At 49.7% G+C, this 14,576-nt stretch overlaps 1 protein-coding gene across 1 annotated transcript in view; it reads right to left on the bottom strand.

Annotated features, from left to right (window-relative positions):
• Nucleotides 1-14,141, bottom strand: part of ASB18 (ankyrin repeat and SOCS box containing 18) — a 40,171-nt gene extending 26,030 nt beyond the window's left edge. The window contains exons 1-2 of the mRNA XM_005871725.2: nucleotides 13,895-14,141; nucleotides 5-92 (exon numbers count right to left, since the gene is read on the bottom strand). Of these exons, the coding sequence (XP_005871787.1) occupies nucleotides 5-92; nucleotides 13,895-14,099 (293 nt within the window). The 5' untranslated portion in view covers nucleotides 14,100-14,141. The remainder of the gene's footprint in view (nucleotides 1-4; nucleotides 93-13,894) is intronic.
• Nucleotides 14,142-14,576: the final 435 nt, after the last annotated feature.

The raw sequence follows: 14,576 nt of genomic DNA, 5'->3' as shown, positions 1-14,576 counted from the left end.
CAGCAGGTGGCTCACGCAGGCCGCATGGCCTCGGGCTGCGGCGATGCACAGGGGCGTGGTGAGCTCACGCGTGTACTCCAGGGTCCAGAGACCTGGAGGAGGGGGGGGGGGGGGAGGTAAGGTGAGTGGGGAGCACCGGTGGAGGCGGTGCCCATTAGGCTGAAATGGGGTGAAACCATCTCTTGAAATTAGGTACCAGGAGGCCGTGTGGGGGAATATACAAAGTCGCAGAGGGCTGGGACAGAGAAAGCCATGAGATCCAGGCTGGCACACAGATGAGGGAGAGGGGGCGGGGGTGTCTAGGGAGACTGAGACCAGAGAGGGTCAGAGAGATACCAAGGGAAAACAGAAGTGTAGGAAGAGGGGCGGCGGAGAGTACACACACACACACACACACACACACACACACACACGGAAATAGAGCAGGGGAACAATGGGGGTGACTGGGCGCCATTGGAGGAGTGAAAAGATGACCAAACAGGGTGGGCAGCGGGACAATTAAAAAAAATATTTTTTATTGATTTCAGAAAGGAAGGGAGAGGGAGCTAGAAACATCAATGATGAGAGAAAATCCTCCATCGGCTGCCTCCTGCACGTCCCCTACTGGGCATGTGCCCCGACCTCCTGGTTCATAGGTTGACATTCAACCACTGAGCCACGCGGGCCAGTCATTGTGGGACAATTTAAGTGAGGAATTCACATTTTCCAGGTTCTGAATGAGGGGTAGCTTAAAGGAGGCAAGTGAGCTGTGGATTTTTCTGGAATCCAGCTCTCTCTCATCCAGCCCCTAAAGTACCCTGTATCATTAAGAGGAGAAGGCAGCAGACAAAACAAACTGACCCACAGCACCCACGTTGCTCAAGAAAAGGACTCGGAAAGTTTAGGCCCCTTGGAAGTGGCGAGTTTCAGAAGCGCACTTTGATGTGGTCGGCCACATTCGGCACAATTCTGGTTTGTTTCTTTGCGCTTTTTAGGGTTTTGTGTGTGCGTGTGTGCGTGTGTATAGATTGCTTTCTCTTGCAGGATGAATGGAGCGGTGCCATACATTTTACTTCTCTGAAAACTTTGGGCTTTCAAAAGGCCCGTGGAAGGTTGTTAGCGGCCAGGAGTGCTCGTGGAAATGGAGGAAGCAGTCCCTGGCGAATACACTTCAAGGGACAGGATTTCACATGGCAGGCATGCCTTCTGATAACGATGGAAGAATCGATACCGTGTCTGTAATGAGCTGCAGAGGAGACCCTTTCACAGGCCACCTCCTTCCTGGGACCCATGCTGCGCAGTTCTGAAAGGCCACTCATAATTACCTTCCTGTCGAGTGCCGGCCGCCCCGCGTCCCCTGGCCCAGGCTGGAGGTTGTTGCACGCTCCGTGGGATGGTGTGGGGGCCTGTGTCCTGGTGGCGGATGATGGTGGCCTGAGGCCCAGGGGACATGGCTGGCACGGGTTTGGACTGCTTTCCCAGTGAAGACTGTGTCTGATTGGGAGCCGGGAGGATGGGTACAGTCCTCGATGACAATGACCTACATTCCTGCAGGGCCAGGCCCCGGTTCTGGACTCCACTCATTTCTCTGCAGCAGGAAACCTACTTACTGAGGGGCCAGGAAGCGGGTGCTTCATTCTCCAGGGCCTGCGCAGTTCTCAGCCCACCTCCTCCTCCCCTCAGCAGCTCCATTCACCTGCCCCAATGCCCAGGTCTTCCCGTGGAACGACGGGAAGGGGCCATGGTGGGCATTTAGCTCAGCCCTAGATTAGGGCCAGCTCCCTTGTCCAGGCCCTAGGAAACGGTGCTGAGCATCTAGCCTTTAAGAGAACAGGGTTCTGAGATGGTTCTTGGGATCAGAAAGCCGGAATCAGCTTCCTATGACTCCCACCCGGGTCCCGGTTCTGCCAGCAGGAGGAACCCGGATGCATGCTTCTCCCCTTGGGCACGTCCTTCTAAACGTCAGTGCCGTCATGCCAGGGCTCTCCTTGGACTCGAGCTGGGATGTTGTTGTACCCAGGGGCCAGCCACTGAGACCCTGCTTGGTGCACCCCCATCCCCCTGGCCCTGGCCACCAGGAAGTCCTCACACGAGAGAGGGCAGAGGTGTGGGGCTGCTGGTCCAGCTGCAAGGGAACACAGGCAGCTGGGCTGGAAGCAAGACTCCAGCGGCCCTGAGCACTGCCCACCCGCTTCTAGCCTGCACCAAGGCTGCGGCAGTACCAGCCCTCTGGGCTGCCCTTTCCCCGCTGACAGCTCACGCCCCTTCTCTGTCCGCACTCCCTATTTCCTGTCAGACAGGTGCACCATAGGAAAACACAGATCTTAGGGCTGGGAGACTAAGGAGGGAAAAGGAAGGAGGGGCAGATTCAGGCCATGGGTAGCATTGATGTCTAGTTGAAATTGCAACATTTGAGCATGCAAGTGTTCAGGACGGGGAGGTATGTGACAAAAAATAAACATCCATCAAGCATTCAAACAGTTGGCATTCTTGATTGAATTGCCACCCAGCCCTTGGCGGAAATGTGCACCCCATCTGGACCAGGTGAAGGAGAGGAGGCCCAGGCTGCTCCAGGGTTCCCTCAGCTGGGAGGTGGTGTGGCCGGGCAGGAAGGCATCCGCCTCCCACAGCCCCTGCCCCCTACTGGCTGCTCTGAGCAGCTGCAACAGTACAGTGGTTGCTACCCGCCCACTCCCCCCACCCCCTGTGAGGTATAAACAGAAGTGAAGACAGCATTAGTGTTGATGGGAACAGCAGGGAACTTTATGGGAACAAGGGTCCACCCTGTGCCTAACACCCTGCTGGGTGCTGTGGGACACGCAGTGGGGGTAGAGAGCATGCAGACCATGTTTGCAAGGAATGCACAGTTCACCGCATGTAGAGGCAGGTGGATACAGAAAACGATGGGCAGAAACACTGGGGGCCACTTCCCTAGTCACTGTCCCCTGCGGTGAAGGCTGCTCTCCCATCACTTACACATCCTGCACTTGCTCTGCTCATTTCGGTAGCAATGCTAATTCTTCGCTATTTCATTTCTCTAAGCATCACCATTTTCCCATGGTCTTTCCCTCAGACTGCAATTAGATCCGTTTCTGAAGGACTTGTCCATACACAGCTATACCTGGTCCAACGTGAGCGTGTACTTCACCTCAAACTGGACATGTCTTTTGTACCTGATACCCTTTGTCACGGGTTATTTTGAGAAGGGCTGGGACACTGGGGTGAGTCCAGGGATAGGAGCCATTCCACCTTCGTTCTACGCTAAATTTAGCTTTCCAAGCACGGTATTTGTCAACAGCACCCTACACGTCCAAGCTGGATTTCAGTGGGTAAGGAGTAGTAGTCCCAAGACACGTGGTTCTTTGTGAAAGCTTTTAGACTAGCTCACGGTAGACAGTGCTGGTCTCACAAGTAGGACGTGTGGATTACTTTGGGAGCAAGGCAGAGGTGTCCTTTTTTAAAAATTAAGAACAAGCATAGCTATATGTGTGACTATACATTAAAACACAAAACATAAAAAATAAAACAAAATAAAAACCACACAACAACAAAAATACCCTCCACAAATACCTGAAAACCAATCCATTCATCCATCTATTTGTTCAGAAAACCAATCCATTCATTCACTCATTTGTTCAATAAGCATTTATGGACTATAATGTCCTAAGTTGTGTTGTTAGGATTCTGAGACAAAAAACAAATAAACAAAACACAACACAAAACAATAATCCTGCCTTCAAGGATCACACAGGAAAAAACAGTGACCTGAGGACCCCAAACACAGGAGATCTTCAGTCTTCCTTTCCATGAGCTGGGCGAGGTTTAGTTATGGGTGGGTAACACTGTCCCCTGACCCAGTGCTGTTGGCTGCCCTCCTTGCCTGCTGCACACCAGGCCTACCCATCCTACCTTGCTGGGATCGAGCCATTTTAATCTCACCTTTCTCATCCTCATCCTTCTAAGCTTAGTCAAAGCCAGTGCCTAGCCTTCAAGATACAACTTAAATGCCATCTTCTCTGCCTACTTCAGTCCAAATAAACTCAACTTCTTCCAAGAACAAATCTGTGTATGAAGTTGCTGAGCAAGTGTTGAAATCTTTGATAAAACAGAAGAAGGAGCAGAAGACCAGAGTTTTACGTTTCAAATTGGAAGAGAACTTGAATTCTCCAAGTTTAAATTGACACCAGTCCTGGGCAAGGTCCCTAAATGGAGTAGGAAAGAGATGGGTTGGGGGTATTTAGAAATGGGAGTGGGGCACTTGGCACTCTGGGGGCCACTAGGAACAAGTCAGGGTGGACACAAAGAGTTTTCTTTTGTGATGAGGTCGCTTCCTAGATAAGCAGAAGGATGTAGGCATAGTCATGCACATTTCAATCTGCAATGGAAGTTTCATGAAAACCTTTTAAGAAGATGGAAAAAATATGGGTCTTTCTTTAGGAAGCACTCGCTTAAAAGCTCACACTGGAGAAACAATACCCATGGCACCTGCGGAGTGCTGGTTCCCACCTTGGCTGTCAAGTGGAATCACCTGCACCCGAACCTGAGCGAGTCCAGTGTGATGGGTTGGTGCGACGGGTTGGAGGGAGCAGCCTGAGCAGCAGGACTGGTGGAAACTCCCCAGGTGCTTCTGGCACGCAGCACGGCTGAGGACCGAGGCGCACAGGGAAGGGTGGAGTCTGATTTCAGCCTGAGCCTGCACAGCATGCTTGTCGATGATCTGAGTGAATGCATGGAAGGGTGGGCCTCCCACTGGTGGGTGACGTGGAGCATGACACAGTCAGGATCCCTAAAGTGCTCAACAGGCCAGAGCAATGGGCTGTTTGCATCAAAGCCCCAAACCGACACTCAAACCACAGGCCCTTGGGATCCTGTTGTCCTTGTGAATCAAGTGGCTGAAGCTGCCACTCGCTGCTGGCACTTGAGGATTCTTTTCCTTGTTTTTAAGCTCAGAGGTGAGTTGTGCTATGGATGTGTTGATGTTCAGACCCAAATTTAGGTGGCATCAGCGCAGCAAATTATTTGACTTTTTTAAAAAAACGTTGAAAGCATGCCTGCACAGTTGCTGGTGTCCCTTTAAGTTCTCTCACTCAGCGGGACCCCGGCTTTGCAAAGCCTAGATCCCTGCCTGGAATCCCGAGAGCCCCGGGCTTGCTTCCTCACATGTCCCCGGACCCGCATCTGCTCGCTCCCACGCCAGGGCACACAATTAGCTTGTTTAATGTTTTTGGTTGGTTTGTTTGCTTTCAAGCTGGCCCACTGACAGCATCACTGAGTGAGTCTGGCAACTCCACTGAAGATGTGAAGGTCTACCATGGTGTGCACAGCGTATCACCTCCTCCATCTCTGCTTTCTCTTTGGTGCAACCATGGAAACCCCTCCCCTCGCCCTGTCAGGGTGGCTCGTGCATCCTCAGGCCTGGCCGTGTCGCTGCTACTCCCGGGAGCTGGTCACGGAAATGTTTCCGAACAAATACAGTGGCCTTCTTGAAAGAGAGAGATTCTGGTGAATATGATTTTCTCTAAATCAGTACGTTTAATACTTTTAGTTCTTTAGATAAACTCTCAAACGGTGCCGATTGGATGGAGGATGAAAGAACCTCATTTGTGTAGCTGGGCCACATTGGAGTTCAAAAGAAATGTAACTGCTGGGCCTTTCGTTGCAGAGGGTGGAGTGAACGGAGAAGACAAAAATCCCCGCAGGAGAGGACAGCCAGCTTTCCTCTGGCGGCCCAGGGAACAAACTAAATCTCTCACAACTAGCCAGGTAGTCCAGGGGGTTGGAATATAATTTCATAAAGAATATTTTTGGGATGTAAATAATAAGCATAATATTTTGTCTGTAAGAGACATAAAAACTGGTTCTCCAAACGGAAGCTTGTCGTGTAGGTAGCTAAGGAGAGGGAGTTTTTGCTTCTGGATCTAATGAGAGTAAAATCCACCTTGAGACGATATGAGATGCACAAATGGTCGTGTTCCAGTGGTAATGATTGTCTTCACGCACTACCCAGGTCTTGGCATCCTGCCAGGGAATTGGCGGGCGGTTTTCTTTTCCTCGGGAGTGTTTGAGATTCACTCTGCCCATGTCTGTGGAATAACCCAGCTGCACCCGAAATATGGGGCGGGCTCAGGCTGTTTCTCCATGAAGAAAACTTTCCACAGGTTCACACCTTTATCAGGTTCACACCTTTATCAGGTTCAAAACTTTTCTCACACCCTGAGATCCAGGCTGCAGGCTGCACACATTTCCTTGGGGAATGTGTTCTTGGGGACTGGCGAGTGTGCGGGCTCTTTCCTAGGCCATTGGGCAAATGTGTGCTTCCTTCTGGGGCCAGGTGTCCAATAGATGGACAAGCCAGGGCAGGAGGCCGGCCCCTGTGGACATTGGGAGATTCTGTGCATCTTCTCCAATAGGCCGATGTTCGTTGTTGTGCTGGCCATCGTTGTGCTTCCTACACGAACTGTTTCTATAGAAGGCCAGGTGCTCACTCCCGTCGGACCAGCACTAGTGCCCGGCACAGTGGCCCCAGCTCTAACAGGACATGTACTTGCACACCTTCTTCGATTCTCATTCTCCCTATTTAATTTCTAAAGGCCATTCCTCCTTCATTCCTGCTCCCTCCAGCTTTTCCTTCTTTTTTTTTCTTTTTTATTGATTTCAGAGAGGAAGGGAGAGGGAGATAGATACACCAACAATGAGAGGGAATCATTGATCGGCTGCCTCCTGCACGCCCCACCCTGGGGATTGAGCCCCAGCCCAGGCATATGTCCTAACTGGGAATCTAACCGTGACCTCCTGGTTCATAGGTGGACGCTCAAACACTGAGCCATGCCGGCTGGGCTTCCTCCAGCTTTTTAAATTAACAACAACAACAAAAAAATAGTAAGCTGGACAGGCAAGGCTCTGAGTTTGCCCCATACACAGAGAGATTAAAAATGTTCAGGTACCTCCACCTCTTTCTGAATCACAACGTTAGCACAGCACACCTCATTGAACTCAGCATTAAAACATTTACTTCCTCAGATCAAGCGCCTCTATTAATAATGACCTAAATTGTCTGCACTGATTTCGTGTTATTAAGAAATCTCATTTCCATCGTGTGCAAGAAGACAATACAGGGAGGAAAAACACCTCTCAAACGTATTTTCCTGCAAAACAACAAAGCCACGTCTCATTATGGATGCCATCCTCTCCGAAGGTCAAGTGCTGCCTTTTTAAAAAAAATATATATATATTTTATTGATTTTTTACAGAGAGGAAGGGAGAGGGATAGAGAGTTAGAAACATCGATGAGAGAGAAACATCGATCAGCTGCCTCCTGCACATCTCCTATTGGGGATGTGCCCGCAACCAAGGTACATGCCCTTGACCGGAATCAAACCTGGGACCCTTAAGTCCGCAGGCTGACGCTCTATCCACTGACCCAAACCGGTTAGGGCAAGTGCTGCCTTTTCAGGGAGGCCCAGGAGGGTGCATTGGAAGCTCAGAAACAAAGGTGCCCTGTGCCCGCAGTCCCTGCAGCCCAGTGTGAGACAGAGCGGCTGAGCCCTGGCACACGCCATGGTACACAGCCCTGGGAGGACGCTTCCTGGTGTGGGGGACGGGCGGGGAAACACATCATCGACGCTTTCCCTGATAACGCCGAGGAGTTTCTTTGCAACTGTCATGGGGATTTAATTACATGATAAAATTGCAGCTCCTACCTCTTGAGACAAATTGCTGTTCAGACTGATTGTTTTTTATGAGTCTCACACAGGGGAGCAAAATATCGCTTGAAGTTGGATTGGCCTGATGGCTATGACCTACCCCTCTTTACGTCCCTTCTAGATACGAAACGTTTCCTAATCCTGCCGTGAAGGAGGGTGGGCTCCTGGTGGGGTCTCCCAGCTGCTTGGCAGCTCTGCATGGAGCCGAGTGAGGCCAGTGTCATCTGGTGGATTCCGAGACCATTCTACTTATCTTTCTGTTGGCAAAATAGGAAAACCTTGAACTTGCAATAGAAAGTAGGAAATACACATTATAATAAGTATAAGTGACCATTGAATGTATGTACTGCTTGTAATTTTACTAATTTAAAATGTAAGTTAAAATAACAAGAGATCTTTTCCTAAGAAATGGCAAAAGATGTTTTTAAAAAGCAAGTTTGGAAGAGTTTGGTGATACTGAGGCTCTCGTAGTTTGCACATGGAAGGGTAAATTTCTATACAGAGGGGGAATATTCTCTCTTGAGTTTACATGTACAGGGCATTGTTCATGCATAGAAGCCTGGGTAGATAGAGCAGAAATCCTCACCTTTAGGGAGGGGAGACACACGGGGCAATCATTAGCGAGCATGAGGGATGGAATCACTACTCCGGAGAGGGATGGGTGTGATGATGAGGAAGCAGGTAAGGTCTGAGAGTGACAGGAAGGTCACAGTCAGCAGAGCAGCCAGGTACCCAGGCACTCCTTTCTCTCATGTCACCTCTGCTCCCAGTGTGCTGAGCTTCTGGAATCTGTACATTTATATCTTTCATCCAATTTGGGAAATGTTTGGTAATTATTTCTCTAAACATTTTTTCTGCTCCATTTTCTTTCTCGAACTCCAGTTGAGTTTCCCAGACCTGCTCTATTGCCCATAGTCCCGTTCATTTTATTTTCAACCATCTTACTCTCTGTTCTTCAGATTGTGTACTTCCTGTTGATCTGTTTTCAGATTCGCTGACTCTTTCTTCTGTCATCTTCAGTCTGCTGCTAAGCCCATTGTTGACGAGAACAAAGCCAGCCCTAGGTTCAAGGGAGGTGGTGCCATTGCATTGCCACAGAGACAATTAGTAAAGACAGCTAGCTGTGTCTCCTGACACCAGTCTCTCCCCCTCTATCCTTCCCATGTATGTGAAAGATTTTTCCCCTCCAAATTAGACAATCTCGTTTTATTGCTGAATGGCTCCTCATTGACTCTCCAACAAGAGTAACTACCTATGTCTAGAATTTGTGACCTCACACAATACAGTCCCCACTTACTTGCCTGGCTTTTCCTCTCTCTCCTCTGATTTGCACCCCCCATTCCCAGGTATGCCCACTTCCTTGTGCAAGGTGGTATGCACCACATCTGTTCACTCTGCTGCCTTTAGCAGGAGCCCCTTCCTTTCAATCGCAGACTGTTAAAAACACGCTCATCTTTGAAGGGTCAACCCAGGAGATTTTTAGTGTCCTCCATATGCTGTTTGGCCTATTAATATTTATTATATACCTACTGTGTACTAGGATATGGTGAATAGGACATGCCCGCTCCCTGTCCAGTATTCAGTGGCTGGATTGGGCATTAGAAAACGACAGACGATGGCATTGGGAGGTAGAACCAGGCTGTAGGAAGTGTGTTTGCCATTCTCAGTTCACCTGGAGTGTTTATCCCAAGCAGAGCCCGTGGCTGCAGGAGCCACCGCCACCCTGGAAGGGAGGCAGCCTCTGCACTGCACCCTCATTCCCTTTTGTCCTTTCACACCTCTCCACAGAGCCTGGCAGTGATGCTAACAGAAGTATGTCATCAGCAAACATTACTTCTCTATTAGCTTGTTTCTCAGTTTTGATTCTGAAAACATCCTGATTTAGTCTAATTGCAGTTTCACTGTGTTCCTTAGGCAGCGAGGGTTCAGATTTGAGAGAGCAGAGCCTTAACCCTGCAGGATTTTTCTTCCTGCTCATCTGCTTTGAAGCTGGACCATTAGCTCTAAGGCAGGCATCTCATCTCGTCGCAGCGATTCAGCCTGCTTCTGGGGAAAAGAGAGCCCAGGGTGTTTGGTAGGAAGAAAAGCAGTATCTTCATTCTAGGTGGCGGGAGATATTTTTCTATATGTAAAGCAAGGACTGCTACTGGAATCATTTTATTCCTAAATAATTTAACTATATTCAAAGATAATCTGATGTTATTGTAGGAGAGTGTATTTCTAATAAATTCCACTTGATCTGGGTGAATCAATTCAGGCAGCGCATAATTGAGTCTGTTAGCAAGGACTTTAGCAAGAATTTTGCAATCAGTGTTAATTAAGAAGATGGGACAATAATTTGTGCATAATTCCAGATCTTTTCCTGGCTTGTGAATCAAAGTAATAAGAGCAATGCTCTGGCTGGTGGCGGGATACTGTCATTAGGTGCTGATTTATAAGTACTTAGAAAGGTTTAATTTCATTTTGCTTGGAGCAGGGTCTCCCTGCCCCCATATTCCTTGCTCAGGGTGTGCAGGCGAGATGGCTGAGAGCTTTCCTTTCTGTCTTTCCCTGTTGTCGGTGGCCTCCTGCTCCCCATTTCTGCTTTTATTCTGCAGCTGAGCACCCCACTCACGCTCATGTTTTTCTTAATACTCTTATATGAAGTCAGGGACTCATGTTATTGATGTTTTGTGTATGCGTGTGCCTGCCTGCATGCATACATGTGTGCATGGGTGCACATGTAATACACACACATGCGTGTGCATGTGCATGTATAACGTAAAACCAAAGGGTTGCACACAGTTTCACGGGGGACATTTCTTCATGGGTCCTCCTGCAACACGTGTCTGGGTGGGTGGGTATCAAGAGCCCTTGACTGCAAGTCAGGAACACACCTGGTTAACATGCTGCTCCTGACGGGCTATTGACCAGTAAGGGAACAGATGTGAGCCTCAATGTTCCACTTGTAAAACGCAGCCATAGGATACACTGCAGGCATCATGGGAACCACGAAGAGCACTGGGCTCTACCTCCTGTCGGCTGTGGGACCACAGGGTGTAACGCAACCTCTCTGAGCCTCATTTAGCCCCTTGGGAAACTCACGTTGACGACAAGTCCTCCCTGCACCGTGATTCCTTACTCTGCCTCCACTCAGGGCTCATTCCAATTCTCACATGCTCTGCTTTGGGGACTTATTCTCCCTAACGACGAGGACAGGGCTGGCCCTGGGCCAGGCTGTTGCTTATCTGGAGCATTGGAGCTCATGAACCGGTCTCCCCAGCCTTCTAGGCATTTCCTTTCCTGCCCAATTGGCCTCCCCTTGCAGGTGGGGCCAGTCCACACAGGCCTGTTCGGACGCACCACACCTGTGAAAGCAGCGGGGGTTTGCTCACTCCTCCGCAAACACAAGTCATTGGACCTGGAACCCTAGCTGGTCTGATTTGTAAAGACCCTGAGAGATGGCCCACTTTTTCTTTTTCTTTTTTGTTAATCCTCACTCAAGGATATTTTTTTCCATTGAGTTTTTGTTGTTGTTGTTAATCCTCACCTAAGGATATTTTTTCCCATTGATTTTTTGAGAGAGTGGAAGGGAGGGGGAGAGACAGAGAGAAACATCCATGTGAGAAAGACACATTGATTGGTTGCCTCCTGCATGTGCCCCGACCGGGCCTGGGGCTCGAGCCTGCAACTGAAGTATATGCCCTTGACTAGAATCAGACCTATGACCCTTCAGTGTGCAGGCCAATGCCCTAACCACTGAGCAACCCTCTAGGCCTCCATTGATTTTTAGAACGAATGGAAGGAAGAAAGGGAGGAGGGCAAGAGAGAGAAAAACATTGATTGAGAGAGACATTGATTGGTTGCCTCCTGCACACCCCCCAACCTGCAACCCAAGTATGTGCACTTGACTGGGAATTGAACCCTCAACCTTTTGATGTGCAGACAGATGCTCTAACCACTGAGCAACTGGCCAGGGCTGGCCCATTTGTTTCAATGAGAAAATTAGTTCAGAGAGATGGACTGGCAGGTTCAAGACCATACAGGAAGTGGTGGAATCAAGGCAAGAACCAGGTCACTTCACTGCTATTCTCTTGCTATTCCCATTACGACTCATGTCTCAGAGCCACTCACAGTGGGCATGCTCTTGTCATTGGTGCCACGGAGTCCTCTAAGGCAGGGGCTGTGCTCATGTACCTGACATCTGAGTGTTGGTCTGCCCCGGGTGAAGGTCCTCCCCATGAGTAGGCCAGGAGCAACGGCTGTGGCTCTAATGTCAGGGCTGCTTAGCGTCAAGCCTCTGGGGCGAAGGTTGAATGAGAAATGGAATTCCAAAAATGACCTGGTTTTGGCGTGCATACACGTGCCTGTCACGTGTTCACACACGCTCATGCCCCACCCACCCACGCTTCTGGGTGAGATCTCTTAATAAAAATCCAATTAGCATTTCTTTAACTTGCCTCCAGATGCTCAATACCATTGCCCCAAATACAACATAATGCCCTTGGTTTTCCATTTCCATCAAGAATTCAAGTAGCATCTTGACTTGTATATACTGTATCAGCAGCAAAACCATGGAATGCTGACATCCTTAATAATCGCAATTAGTAATCAGTTGTTCCTTAAGTAGTTTGATTACACCGGTTACCAAATTGTACGGTCGATGCATTTGGGGGCAAGAAGGGTCTCGCCACCCCTCCCCCAGCTGTCCCTGCTCCCTCCCCGTGTTCTCAGTGGTTGCTGAGCTGACAGGCACAGAAGAGAGGCAAGGACAAACAATGCGACTGTCACTGATATTAAGCAGCGGAGGCTTGGCATTAGCAGGAAGGAGAACTAGATAGTTCTTTGCCAAAAGACCAGGCCCAGAAGCGCCTGTGGAAAGGCAGTCTGTGCCCACTCAGCCGAATGATCACAAAGGAGCTGGCCGGCCCGTGCCAGGCGGGCACCCAGAGTCTGAGCTCCCTCTCAGGACGAAGACTCCGTGCCCGGGGCTGGATACCACCAAGGGTTTGGCAAGGATCTTGCCCTTGCGGAGGCTGTACTTGGGTGTGAAATATTCAGTGGGTTATAAAAATTAGCCGGCAAGGCCGTGTGCTCCTGTAACCGATAGAGACGGAGAGCATTAAGCTCTGGTGAAGGAGGAGGTGAGTCTGCCGGCCGGGTCAGCAGGAGTGGACTTCCAGGGGAGGTGGCCCTGTGTGCGGGTCTGGAAGGACAAGGTATGCTCTGGCCTAGGTGAGCAGAGGGCACATCTGACCAGCTGGAAAACAGCACAATACAACTAAAAGTAAACCTCAGGTCAGGGAAAATATTTTCAGCGAGTATGACAAAGTGATTTTATATATATGTTACATGAAGAAGTCTTTCAAAAGTGACAAAAAGCATACAAAGAAATGGGAGCTGTTGCCCATGGACCTGAACAGACAAGAGGTCTACAAGGAAAACAAAACCCCGCGGACAAGACTGTCCTGAGCAGCAGAGAAAGGATGCGAGCAGGCACGGAGAGCGACCAGGGCGCACGCATTAAACTGGAGGTTAAGTACCAGCTTTCAGCAGCAGCAAGTCCAGGGTGTGGCGAGACACGGGCACTCATGCTCAGAGGGAATAGAAGTCCTTTCAGAACACAAGTTGGAAACTTTTATATCCTTGTTGCAGTAATATGGCTCTCAGGAATTCATTCTAATATATAATATAACCCAAATCAGAAAAAAGCCCTAGGAATGCTAATAAAGATGCTAATTACAGCATTATTGATAGTAGCAACAATGTACACAGAGCTTCCCCCTCTTGTAGGCATTTGGTTTACATATTTTGTGATGAATCACCTCAATCGGTGATTGAATTAAGATGACTATGAAGCACCGTGAAAAGTACTTTAGATACAGTAACTCTATGGAGCAAACACAAGATTATACCTCCAACCTGGTTCTGAGCAGGGCCATTGACTTGCAAATGGACCAGCAATGAAGACACACCGTGTTAGGATGGTGGTGCCTTGGGCTCACCTTTCTCTTTTTAAGTGTGTCGTATGGGGCTCTAATGGTTGCCTGTGTCACAGGTGGATATCCACAGTCTATGCTGCACGTGTGCGTGTAGGGATGTAAGAACCACACAGCCAAGAACTGTCATTTGCTTTTTCAACCATCCTCCCTCCCAGCTCCCGGAATGGCCCACCTGCGTCACGTCACACGCACACGTGATGGGTATAGTTTCAAGCACAGGAGACTGGTTACCTAGGAGCACCCCGGGGGGCAGCTGGGCTGAGGGGTCTTTCATCCAGTCGTCGTTGGCCAGTTCTATCACGGCGTCCACGTGCCGGACCTGGGTGCAGATCACGGTGCGTACCGTCTCCTCATCCCTGGCGTCCAGCGCGGACTTCAGCCTCCTCACTAAGTCTGAGCTGAGCGGGTGGTCGGGGAGGCAATCAGAGCTGGACATTGTAATGGCGTCTGCGTGTTGACCAAGCTTCTTTTCTTCTCAGCTGAGTCCAGAGTTAGCAGCTGTGGTGTGGGGATGCTATAAATAGAAGAAACAGGCTTGCGTTACCTCCTCCCTCCCCCTCCTTCACAGGGAGGCGGGATTCATCTCCCTGAGGCCCCAGGAGAGACTATTCTAGAGAGGGGCAGTAGATGTGTTGGTGAGGGGGTCGGGAACAAGAGGGGGCATATTTGAGAAGGAAGTTCTTACCGGTGCTGTTGGACTCTGTCTTCTCTGATCAAGAGAGAGACTCTACCTGAAACTCTAAAGACTGGGCTTGGAGCCTCCCTCTGTGGAAGGGGCACTTCAGCATGTCCACCGACGGCTTCCTCGCTTCATCTGAAAGGAGAGTCGGCCTGACTATAAACTGGACACGCTCTGAACTGGAGAGAATGGAGGGAAATCTTTGGTTTCCAAATTCAGAGACCGACTGGCTGG

The sequence above is a fragment of the Myotis brandtii genome, unplaced genomic scaffold (genome assembly GCF_000412655.1).
Source record: "Myotis brandtii unplaced genomic scaffold, ASM41265v1 scaffold354, whole genome shotgun sequence".
Lineage (NCBI taxonomy): Eukaryota > Metazoa > Chordata > Mammalia > Chiroptera > Vespertilionidae > Myotis > Myotis brandtii.
This window is presented reverse-complemented; position numbering and strand designations above follow the sequence as displayed.